General features: G+C 36.3%; 1 protein-coding gene across 9 annotated transcripts in view; it reads left to right on the forward strand.

Annotated features, from left to right (window-relative positions):
- Positions 1 to 12487, forward strand: part of PDE1C (phosphodiesterase 1C) — a 692034-nt gene that overhangs the window by 622523 nt on the left and 57024 nt on the right. For all 9 annotated transcript variants that reach the window (XM_055293497.1, XM_055293496.2, XM_063609689.1 and 6 more), the window contains one exon: positions 4873 to 4950. In XM_055293497.1, coding sequence (XP_055149472.1) covers positions 4873 to 4950 — 78 coding nt within the window. The remainder of the gene's footprint in view (positions 1 to 4872; positions 4951 to 12487) is intronic.

A 12487-nucleotide genomic window follows, 5' to 3' on the forward strand; every position in this document is an offset into this window, starting at 1 on the left:
AATTAGAGACCATTATTCTAAGTGAATTAACTCAGGAATGGAAAACCAAACATTGTGTATTCTCACGCATAAGTGGGAAGTAAGCTATGAGGATGCAAAAACATAAGAATGATACAATGGACTTTATGGACTCAGGGGAAAGGGTGGGAGGGGTGTGAGGGATAAAAGACTACAAACTGGGTTCAGTGTATACTGCTCAGGTGATGGGTATACCAAAATCTCACAAATCACCACTAAATAACTTACTTATATAACCAAACATCATCTTTTCCCCAAAAACCTATGGAAATAAAAATTTAAAAAAATAAAAACATACGTTCATACAAAAACTTTTTAAAACAAAAGTTTATTATGTACCTGTTACTGTTTTAGAGGGCAGTACAGGCCCCTCCTTGCTACCCCTTCTGAGGTCTGAACCAACTGAGAGTTAGGTAACAAAATCAGAAAGTCAATGATCAAGACATCAGCTCCACTAAAACTGGAACTGACTTGGGAAACACGGAGTTGGTCTACTGAATACATGGGCTTCTTTACATTTTGCTCTGAAATGAATTTACACAACCAGACACTGTATAGCCAGGCACAGGACTCTTCCCCCACCCCAGCACCCTGGCAGGCTGCTTCTAAAGTGACAGAAAAGGTGTGTGTCTTACAGAAAACATATCTCAAAGCAGTCTGGGATGTGGGTGGCTGGGCCGGGCTGTGCATGGTCCACCCTACCTCCTAGATAAATAATCACTCGTCTCAAAAGAGGAACATGTAAGGGGTGGTGAGAAAGGCAAGGTGTGTTTCTTCTCTCTGCTTTTTCTTTTAACAGAGTGGGTTAGAAATGTCTTGCCCTTAGTAAAAGCAATAACAATAATACCACCGTTTTATTGAATGCTTAACATGTATCAGACATTGTACTTGAGATTCTATCTACATTAAATCATGTGAAAGTTCTAACAATTCTATGAGGTAGAAACACTCATTCCCATGTCGTGGGTGGGAACATTGAGACTCAGAGAAGTGAAATCACTTGTGTAAAGTCAAGCAACCGTTAAGTAGAGATCTCAGGTTAAACTCTGATCTGTGTGAGTCTCAATGCTCTGTTTGGTAACCAGCATGTCCCTGCGGGTTGGTGCCTGCAGGGAGAGGGGCCATCAGAGAAATATGGAAACTTAACTGCTGTTCATAAGAGGCTTACAATATACTCTATTATTACAATAGTAATCCAGGGATTGACATGCTTTTTCTATAAGGGACAAGATAGTAAATATTTTAGGCTTTGCAGGACATAAGGTCTCTATTGCAACTACTCAACATTACCATTTTAAAGCAACCACAGATAATATGCAAACAAATGAGTTAGCCTGTTTTCCAATAAAACTTTATTTATAGAAATTAAAATTTGAATTCTACATAATATCATATGTCAAAATATTTGTCTTCTTTTAACCATTTAAAAACGTAAAAGCCATTCTTAGTTTGTAGGTCATAAAAAACCAGGCAGTGGGGCCAGGTTTGACCCATGGGCCATAGTTTGCCAACCCCAGGTCTAGTCAGTGGGAGAAACCAATAAATGCAAGTAAGCTAGTCACAAAGAAGGATATGAATTCTACCATAGGGAAACAAAGACCCAGAGAGGGCAGATGTGGAAATAATAATTCATTCTGAAGTTGGTTAAGGGGAAAGCCTGAAAGAAACAAAACAGGAACCTGAGTCTTCAACGAGGCTGGCTTGATTTCACAACTGTGCTTATTTCCTGAAATAAGCAACAGTCTACCATTTCCCTTAAAAAGTAAGCAGTATATGAGAGGTGGGAAAAGAAATCAGTTTAGAGCAATAATAAGAAAGCCTAATGGTGGTTCGGGACTATATTACAGCAGCCTAATTAAAATGATTTATAACTGCACAGAAAGTCTCTTTCACTTCCCCTTGTTTATTGAGTAACAGCTCACATCAGCCATCACTCCAGATACAACCCATGGGAAATTACCTAATGGGTTTTCTCAGGCAACATCATCAAACAAGCATGTGTCACTGTCCTGGCCCCCTTCTTTGTGGGGTGCCCAGGATATCTTCCAAGTTAGAGCTGAAGGTTGTTGGTGAAGGGGGGGTTCTCAAGGTTTGGGCACCCATTGGCAGTGACAGGATCTTCTAATCTTTGCCCTCTGTTGAGATGACTTCCTCCCACAGCCTCCCCATCCCTGGCTGAGAACAGGGACCATCACGGGCTGCTGGTTAGCAACCAGCAAAGGGAACCATCTCCACGACTTCCAGAAGACATCCTGGTGTTGCTATAGCTGCGGGTAAAGCTCCAGTTCAGAGCAACCCAGATGGCTTAAAAAGCATGCATTAAGAGTGTGGGGGCTCATTGAGGGAAGAAGGAACTAGGAGGAACTAGTTTGACTACAGGGCTTAAGATCCTTGAGTCCATCTCTAGCTTCCTTAAAATAGGGAAAAGCCAGTATTTGTACTGTTTTGTGGGACCTCTGAAGGATTTCTTCTCTTTTGGTGGTGGAAGAGGTGATGACCATGTCCTCCACTTAAAATCCTCCTGTTTGGACCCTGGCCAGAGTAGACTCCCCTGCTCCTCAATTCTTCCACCCAGTCTGTATTAGTCTGTTTTCACACTGCTGATAAAGACATACCCAAGACTGGGTCATTTATAAAGAAAAAGAGGCTTAATGGACTCACAGTTCCACGTGGCTGGGGAGGCTTCACAATCATGGTGGAAGGTGAAAGGCACATCGTACATGGTAGTGGCAAGAAAGAATGAAAATCAAGCAAAAGGGGTTTTTCCTTATGAAGCCATCGGATCTCGTGAGACTTATTCATTACCACAAGAACAGTATGGGGGAAACTGCCCCCATGATTCAATTCTCTTCCACTGGGTTCCTTCCACAACACATGGGAATTACGGGAGGTACAATTAAAGATGAGATTTTGGTGGGGACACAGCCAAACCATATCACAGTCCATCCCATTTCAGAATTAAGAATGAGAGGGAACCTGGAGAGTTTATTGACTTCTAGCTTAGCTTAGTATTTGTCAAATTCCATTGAAAGTATGTGGTTTGTAGAATATATTACAGCCCCCAATAGTCCTGAATCATCCTTAGATAATCATTTCTTTATAAATTCATAGGCCAAAGGCATTTAGAAATGGAAATAGTGAACAGAAGTCTGAAATCTAAAACTTGAGCTTCATAGACAAGTTGCAAATACTATAGTTGAGGGCTTGGCAGTTTTGTTGCAAGAGGGAGATCCAGGTGCAAGGTTGGGACAGATGTGAGTTCAGGGTGGGGTATGAAATGTGTGAGTGGGCAGTCCATACCCCTTGACATAGATGGAATGGCCTGTGTTTGTCCAACTGGCTGCAGGAACCTCAAGAAAAAAACTCAAATTTGTAAAACATCCTCAATCATTTGGTGAGTGAGTTATTCCGCAAATTTTACAAATTGGACATTTAGTGAATGAATCTTTGATGAAGCTGTCTACTTTCAATAATAGTAGACCCTTCATAATGGGGCTATTAGAAGATTTAATAAAATGATGCATGCAAAGCATTTAGCACACTGCCTGGCACAAATGAAGTAAACAAGAGTAAATCCTGTCCCTCATACACATTCCCTGGAGGCCCAGCTCACTCCAATTATTATTGGGATCTTTTGGCTTCAATAAGTACCAGTATTTGAGTGAGAATGTATTCTTGGTTTTATGCAGGCTAAAAAGAAAGCTTCCATTAGTAAGACTGGTAAGAAAATATCCAACACTTGAAAATAAGGCTGGGTGAAGAGGCCCCTGACCTTTCCATGTAATACTGGTATATTGTTGAACACACATGCCCAGGGATTATTAAATTATTTTAGATAGGGGTGCAGCACTGTTTTACTGTAAAGAACCAGATAGAAAATATTTCTGGCTTTGCCTGTCTCTTTGCAACTATTCAGCTCAGCTGTTGCAGCATGAGAGCAGCCAAGGACAATATGTAAATGAGTAAGTGTGGCCACGTTTCAAGAAAACTTTATTTGCCATAATCGATGATGGACACCATTGACCCAGGGGCCTTAATTTGCTGAATGCTACTCTTGAAGAACATGACTGTGTTTAACTGTATTTACTATTTGATTGAAGCCTAGGTACTGTGAAGTTATATGCTAATTTATAGATTTTTGACTGAGAGAGATGGTAACCCCAAAAGTTATGGTTTTATTGCCCTGTAGGATATAACCAGTTTTGTCTCTAATGTAGCAAATATATTTTCACATGTTTCTAAAATACTTGTCAATACCCAGCTCCAGTACTCTTGGAACCTTCTTATTATTCCCTCATAAGTGGATTAAATACATTTTTGTCACGTGTTCTTTCTAAGAATAGCATTTTACAACTTTTACAAACTACATTTTGACAAGATCATTTATTAAAATACCATTTATAGCTCTGTTTTAGAATAATAATAACTGTATTGAGTGATATGCCTTCTAATTTATCCAATATGCCTATAAGGTAGGTATTAACATACCCATTTTGCAGATAAGAAAACTGAAGCACAGAGAACTTAAATAGCTATTAATTGGTAGAACTTACAGTTAGCTCGGGTTTCTCCTCACTCCACAGCCTAACAGTAAATCTTAACTGCTTCTTTTAGAAGATAAACACATAACTTAACTACAACTCTGTTTAACAAGAACTTTCAGCCTCAATTTCTGCATCACAATCCAATTTCCAGGACCTAACGTGATTACAAAAGATATTTACACTCAGACACATACACTCTCATGACTATAAAATTATGCTGCACTTTTTTAAACCTTGGCAGGTTTAAAGATGTTTATAACACCCCCCTCAGCTGTATACATATACTGTTTGTCATGTTTATTACTTTCAGGTGACTTGAAAGATGCTAAAAATAAGACAGACAAGAAGGATCACTCTAACATCGGAAATGATTCAAAGAAAACAGATGGTAAGAGTATTATTCTCATTACATTTTTTCATAAAATGTGCAGTTTAATGTAAGCTTGTTAGAATCATACCCAAAATTGAAATAGTGGTTGTGAATATATTCTTATATCCTGAAAAAAACCCTTCGCTATATTTAAAGGGTACTATTATCCCTTTATCAATAATTTATAAATTATTGTTGTGTCTCTTTCCCTTCACCCCACTTTCTCCATCACAAATGTTTTCTGTACCCTTTCTTTTCCTACTTGCCATTTTTCATCTTAAACATCATAAAAAGTTTATTTTGGACTTGCTGATCAGACAGCTAGAATGGAGTATCATATACTGCTAATGTATTTATAAGTTTTTTGATGGGGAATCATGCAGCATAAATAAGAAATGTTCCATGTTTTATGTTTTCATGTTTTTTTCCCTTGAACTAGTTCTTATTTTTGTTTAAAACTAAAACAGGGGTCTTTATAGTGCTAATGTTGGGAGGCAGCATATACGGTTGTAAAATACAGTTTTGCCAGCAAGAACAAGTCCTAAAGGCAATGACAATGCAAAACGCAAGATTAACAACATTTTACTGTTTCTAAAACCTGAAAGTTCAAATTATATTACCCTTCACACTTTGAACTATAAGATTGAAACACCTGCCCTGGCCTTTTACATAAACTTCATTGTTTCAGCTATCACACAGGTCATTACTAGTTATCCCCTCATATACAGACATTATATTAAGCTAAAAATTAAAGTTTCCATGGAGTGGTTTTTGAGAGAATCCCAGACTCTCTAAATCATACCTCCCTGGAGACATCATATTTGATGCTAAACTCTTCTTTGAATCATTTGGTTAGAATACCTTTGAAGAACAAATGCTGGGTAACCAGGTGGAAGAGTAAGAAGAAATTGGAACATAATTCTTTGCACATCTATTATAAAGGAAGCAGTCCCTTTAGCTTTCCGCCCTAAGCTGTTATGACATGCTGTCTTTGCTTGCATGCATGAAAACAGTTCTCAAACTTTTTCTAAAAGGACAATGCAAATAATTAACTCCAGGTGTCTTATTACATAATACCTTGGGAACACATACCTGCAATTTTTTTTTTTACCAATGTGCTTATGCAAATGGAAATCACTTACCTAATGAGTGTACCCTTCTTGAATAATTGTGACTAAGAAGTAAATTACACAGAACAAAATAGAATTTAGAATGACAGTCTCTGAGCCAGACTCTATTATAGGTAAGGTTTGTTTAAATACCAGAGGCTCTTTGCCAGCCATCAATACTAAATCAAGGCAACCAAAGCCAGAAAATGTACAGTGGAGGAACAGTGTCTACTTCAAACCCAGAACCCAGACACTTTCTCCATCCTGTATCCAGTTATTGGCCCACAGCTTCCTGTTAAATTTCTATAGCATAAAAGCCCAGAATAAATCAAGTCCCCAATTTTTCATATGTGATTTTGAATCTTGTTGCACTTATATATTGTGGTACAAACATCTGCTATAATGATGTCATGTGGGCAGTGTGGATTACATTTTATCACCTTCATAAAGCCTTTTTAACTGTGTCCTTTTTAACTGAATCATACCCAAGTATTTAAAAGAATTAAACAGGTTTTTTGGGGGGAGAGGGGGGAAGTGATAAAATAGATTTTATGTTCTATTGTGCAAATATGTGTAAAGTTTGATTGTTTAATGAGCAGGATTCTTGATCTCATGGGGCAGTAAGCAGACTGCTATAAATAAAAGAGACATTTTTTAATGTCTGTCTCTGTTTCCCTCCATAGCATGTTCTTCCACTTCCTCAAGTAGGTCCTGGTGTGTCTGTATACTTGGAAGTTTGCACACAAACATAATCATGAACAACTTTGCATTTTATATTCATTGATGGACTAATATGACATCATTACTGCTTTGGTATCAATAGAACTTAGAGCATTGAGCTTCAGTGACTTGCACTATTTTAGTCCAAAACCTTTAACAGGACTAAAGCCAATTCTTGGTGGCAGGAAGTGGAAAGCAATTTGATGAGTCCCACCCACACTTTTCTTTTTGGTCATTAAAGCTCTCTACTTCAGAAAAATTTAAAAAGGAAATATGTAGATCAGGAGATATATTGATTGTTTTTAAAACTATGTAGAAACAACCAGATACATTTTTGAACATTTCTTTTTGGATCCTATTATGTCTGATAATGAGTGGGAGTCAATTTAACAATTTTTAATGTCCCTGCCCGTAGACCAATCCCTGGGAACCATTGGTGACTAGTTCTCTTTAATATTTGAGAGGGAGTATCTGGGTACAATTCATGCCCAGTGTGAACATTGGGAGAGAAACCCAGTGGAAACTGAATCACAGTTGGCTATTCCCAAACTCCCATGAGCCAGGGCATGCACAGGGGGGAGTAGTATGTGCTGAAAACTAAATTACATCCTGGCATAATGAACACATTGCAGCTGTACATTATCTCTGTAAGTCTACTGCAGTACTATTTAGTACCTTGCAGCAGTAATTTTCTAACTGACTTCAAAGAATGGATGTCCTTTGAAAGTACCTTACTTACCCCTAGGGAGAAATGTATTGACATAAAAAGATCTAGGTCTCTGAGCCAAGATTCTAATCATGCTTAAACTTTTCCATTGGCATTGGAAGACTTGTGGGTTACCACACAAATGTATTCTTTTCAGCGTATTTTTAGTCATGCTTGTAATAACATAGCCTCATGGACTTGCCATAATTTATTATAGCTATCCAGAAATACAAACTTGCCCTTAACTTTGCTTGATCGCATTAACAGAGAAATAAGAGATAGCCATCTTTTGTGCCTCTCAAACAACAGATTATGATTAGGCCCTGCGTGGTTTTAAACCAAGTCTTAGGGAGAGAATTCAGCAGGAGTTTCTCCTTTATTGAATATCCTGGGAACTGGAATGTTTATGGATGGTCTCATGAAACTGAAAAGTGAGTTATGAAGAGTGGAAAGGGTCGGCAAAAGACAGTCTATGAATGTCTGCTTTTGCCAAAGATAAGTAACAAGAACTGGATTTACCCTCCCACCTGAAACAACCCAAAACCCCAGACAACATATGTGGAAGAGTGCTTTTTAAGATACTAGACATCAGGAAATGGAGAACAGTGATCTTTGAGAGCCAGGAAATAAATGAAATGAGCCCTACAATTGTCTCAGCTTACTGCCTTGAGAGGACTTCCAGGCAGCATAGAAAGGAGTGACATAGGCACATCTCAGTGAATCTCTGAGTTGAGAAGTTGGATAAAAATCCAGGAAGACCAAGATGGCTTTAGTTAACAGAACAAAATACTGGAGAGAAAAGGATTACAGAGAGATAAATTCTAGAGATCTGAAGAATATAAGAGTACAGTAGTACTCCCTTATTATCAGTTTCACTTTCTATGGTTTTAATTACCCATAGCCAACTGTGGTCTGAAAATATTAAGTGGAAAATTCCAGAAATCAACAATTATAAGTTTTAAATTGCACACCATTCTGAGAATGTGATGAAATCTCATGCCATCCTGCTTGTATTAGTCCGTTCTCAGGCTGCTAATAAAGACATACCCCAAACTGGGTAATTTATAAAGGAAAGAGAAGTTTAATGGACTCACAGTTCCATATGGTTGAGGAGGCCTCAGAGTCATGGTGGAAGGCAAAGGAGGAGCAAAGGCACATCTTACATGGTGGCAGACAAGAAAGTGTGTGCAGGGGAACTGCCCATTTTAAAATCATCAGATCTCGTGAGACTTATTTACTATCATGAGAAAAACTCATCCCCATAATGCAATTACCTCCCCGTGGGTCCCTCCTGTGACACATGGAGGTTATGGGAGCTATGATTCAAGATGAGATTTGGGTGGGGACACAGCCAACCATATCACTGCTCTATTCCACCTAGGAATATCCAGCATTATCTGCACTGTACTGGCTGTACTTACTACCCACCTGTCACTTAATAGCTGTCTCGTTTATCAGATTGACTGTTGAAGTATCACAGTGCTTGCAATTAAGTACCTTTATATTACTTAACAATGGTTCCAAAGCATAAGAATGGAGATGTTGGCAATTCAGATATGCCAAAGAGAAGCCACAAAGTACTTCTTTTAAGTAAAAAGATGAAAGTTCTTGACTAATAAAGAAAAAAAATTATGCTGAGGCTGCTAAGATCTATGCTAAGAATGAAATCTATCAATGAAATTGTGAAGAAGAAAAAAGAAATGTGTGTGTAATACATATAGGGTTCAGTACTATCTGAGGTTTTAGACATCTCCTGGGAGTCTTAGAAAATATCCTTTGTGTGTAAAGGGAAACTACTACACTGAACAACGCATGCAATGAGGAAACTACCTGAGGCCAGAACAGAACCATCCAAGAGGATTAGAGGGAATAGTCCTGATGTTCACACAAGTCAGGGAAAAGTGCCTATTCCCACTAGCCAGATTTGAATATCTCATTATTTAAAGAAAATTAGGTAAAAGACTCATAATCTTTCTTGCTTTAGTCATGGGAATAATTAGCTGTAGCCTATATGTTGCTCTGGTTCTATCTAACAATCTTAAAAGCAAGACATAAAAGGGATCAAAGTGTCTCCAAGTAATTTAACTGCATCCCAGAATAAAGCTCAAGGATATACATAGAGGACAAAAATATCCAGCACCCAACAAGGTGAAATTCACAATGTTTGGCATCCAATAAAAAATTACCAGCCATGCAATGCAGCAAGAAAACACTACCCACAATAAAGAAAAAGCCCAACCAATTGAAACCAACCCAGAACTGAAACAGATGTTAGAATTAGCAGACAAATACATAAAAGCAGTTCTTGTAACTGTAGCCCATATGTTCAGAAGTAGACACATGGAAGATCTTTTTAAAAGACTAAAATCAAACTTCTAAATATGAAAACTACAATATCTGATATGAGAAATGTGATCGATGGTATTGACAGAGTAACATTAGATGAGATTAATGGTAAATACACTGGATGGAATTAGACTTCAGAGAGGAAAAGAGTAGCAAAACGATAGCAATAGAAACTACCCAGAAGGAAATAGAAAAAAAAAATAAAAACAGAATTGTAGGACACCTTCAAATAGCCTAATAAATGTGTACTTGGAATCCCCAGGTAGAGGAGAGAGGAGGAAAAATATTTGAAAAATCAGGGGCTATAATTTTGTCAGATGATGAAAACTATAAATCCACAGATTCAAGAAGCTCAATACATCTCAAGCACAGGGAATATAAGGAAAACTACACAAAAGCATACTATAATCAGATTGCTCAAAACCAGTGATGAAGAGAAAAATTTAAAAACTGCCAGAGAAAAATTATACATATGTACAGACAAACAAACATAAGGATGACAGTAGATTTCTTGTGAGGAACAATGCAAATGAGAAGACAGCGGAGCTAAATTTTTTAATTAATGAAAGGGAAAAAATCAACGAAGAGTTCTATGCCTAGCAAAAATATTTTTCAGAAACCAAGATGTAATTAAGATGTTTTCATCAGACATACAAAAACTTAATGAATTCATCACTAGTAGATGCACCATGCAAGAAATTTTAAGGAAAGGCAAAGGATAATTATGCTGTATGAAAATAAGGATCTGTACAAAAGAATGAAGAGCATTAAAAATGGCAACTACATGGATAAATATATATGATTTTTCTAATTTATCTGAATGATAATTGACTAGGTAAACAAAAGAATATAAATGTACTGTTTAGTTTATAACATATACAAAAATAAAAAGTATGACTATAGTAGCAAAAAGTCCAGTAGGGGAGAAATGGGATATCTATTGTAAGGTTCAGTATCACACAAGAGGTGTTATAAAATCATTGGAGGATTGAGGTAAATTAAGAGCATATTTATTATAAGCTCTAAAGCAATCACTAAAACAACAAAACAAAGATATATAGCTGATTAGCCAACAACAGATAAAATGGAATCATAAAATAATTAATCCAAAACAAGGTAGAAAAAGAGTAAGAAGGGAATAAAGAGCAGATGAGACAAATAGAAAACAAATAGGAAGATCACAGAATTAAAACAAAGCAAATCAGTTATCACGTTAAATATAAATGACTTAAGTGCCTTAATTAAAAGGCAGAGATTGTGAGATTGTAATATTCAAATATATTATGACTTTATACAAAAAGACACAAATATAAAATTCCTGACTTCACCACTATCAAATATATTAATGCAACAAAATTACACTTGTATCGCATAAACATATACAAATAAAAACAAAAACAATCAAAAAAGGATACAAATAGCACAAAAGCAAAAGGTTGTAAATTGGTATACTGTCTTAACACTAATCAAAAGAAAGCCTAGGTGGCTATATTAATATATGACAAAGTAGATATCAGAACAAAGACAGGAATAAAGAAGTTTCAGCAATAAAGAAATTCATTTCATAATGATAATGTCCATTTATCAAGAGAATATAATCATTTTTTACATTTATGCACCAAGTACTTGAAACAAACTACAAAAAAATTTTTAATTCACAATTTACTTGGAGACATTAATATCTCTTAATAATTAATAGACTAAGTAGATATGAAAATCAGCAAGGAAACAAAGACTTGTACAACAGTGTCAATCAACTTGACATAATTGGCATTCCTAGAATGCCCAACCATAGAAGAATACACATCCTTTTCAAGTGCATACAGAATATTTAAAAAGATAGACTATATTCTGGGAGAATAAATTAGTCCCAATAAATTCAAAAGGATTCAAGGCAAACAAATATGTTCATGGACCACGATAGAATTAAATTGAAAGGATGTTCGTATTATGTTATTATTATTTTAATATCTGTAGAATTTTTAATAATGTTATCACTCTTGTTTTTTATATGTGTAGTTTGTGTTTTCTCTCTTTTTCCCTGATCTGTGTGGCTAAAGGTTAATATATTTTATTAATCATCACCATTAATATTTTCCATTGTTTTTCTGTTTTCTATTTTATTAATATCCTTCTTTATTATTTCCTTTCTTCTGCTTGCTATTGGATTTACTTTGTCTTATTCTTATAGTTTCTTAAGGTGAAAGTCATGGTTACTGATTTGAGATTTTTTTCTTTTTTAGTATAGGCATTTAGTGGTATAGATTTTCTGAAGTACTGCTTTAGCATCATGATCCAAACTCTGATATGATGCATTTTCATTCACATTCAGCTCAAAATACTTTCTAATTTCCATTTGGTATCTACATTGACCTAAGAATTATTTAGAAGTGTAATGTTTAATTTCCAAATATTTGGGGATTTTCTAGAGACAGGTGACATGTAAATTCTTCCCATGTTGATCTATAGGTTCAATACAATCTCAGTTAAAATCCCAGTATGCTTTTTTTGGTAGAAATTGACAAGCTGATTCTAAAATTCATATGGAAATACAAAGCATCCAGAATAGACAAAGCAACTTTGAAAAAGGAAAAAGTTGGAGGACTACACAGAAGGTTTGATTTCAAGACTTACTGTAAAGCTGTGGTAATTAAGGCAGCATGGTATTGGCATC

The sequence above is a fragment of the Symphalangus syndactylus genome, chromosome 9 (assembly GCF_028878055.3).
Source record: "Symphalangus syndactylus isolate Jambi chromosome 9, NHGRI_mSymSyn1-v2.1_pri, whole genome shotgun sequence".
NCBI lineage: Eukaryota > Metazoa > Chordata > Mammalia > Primates > Hylobatidae > Symphalangus > Symphalangus syndactylus.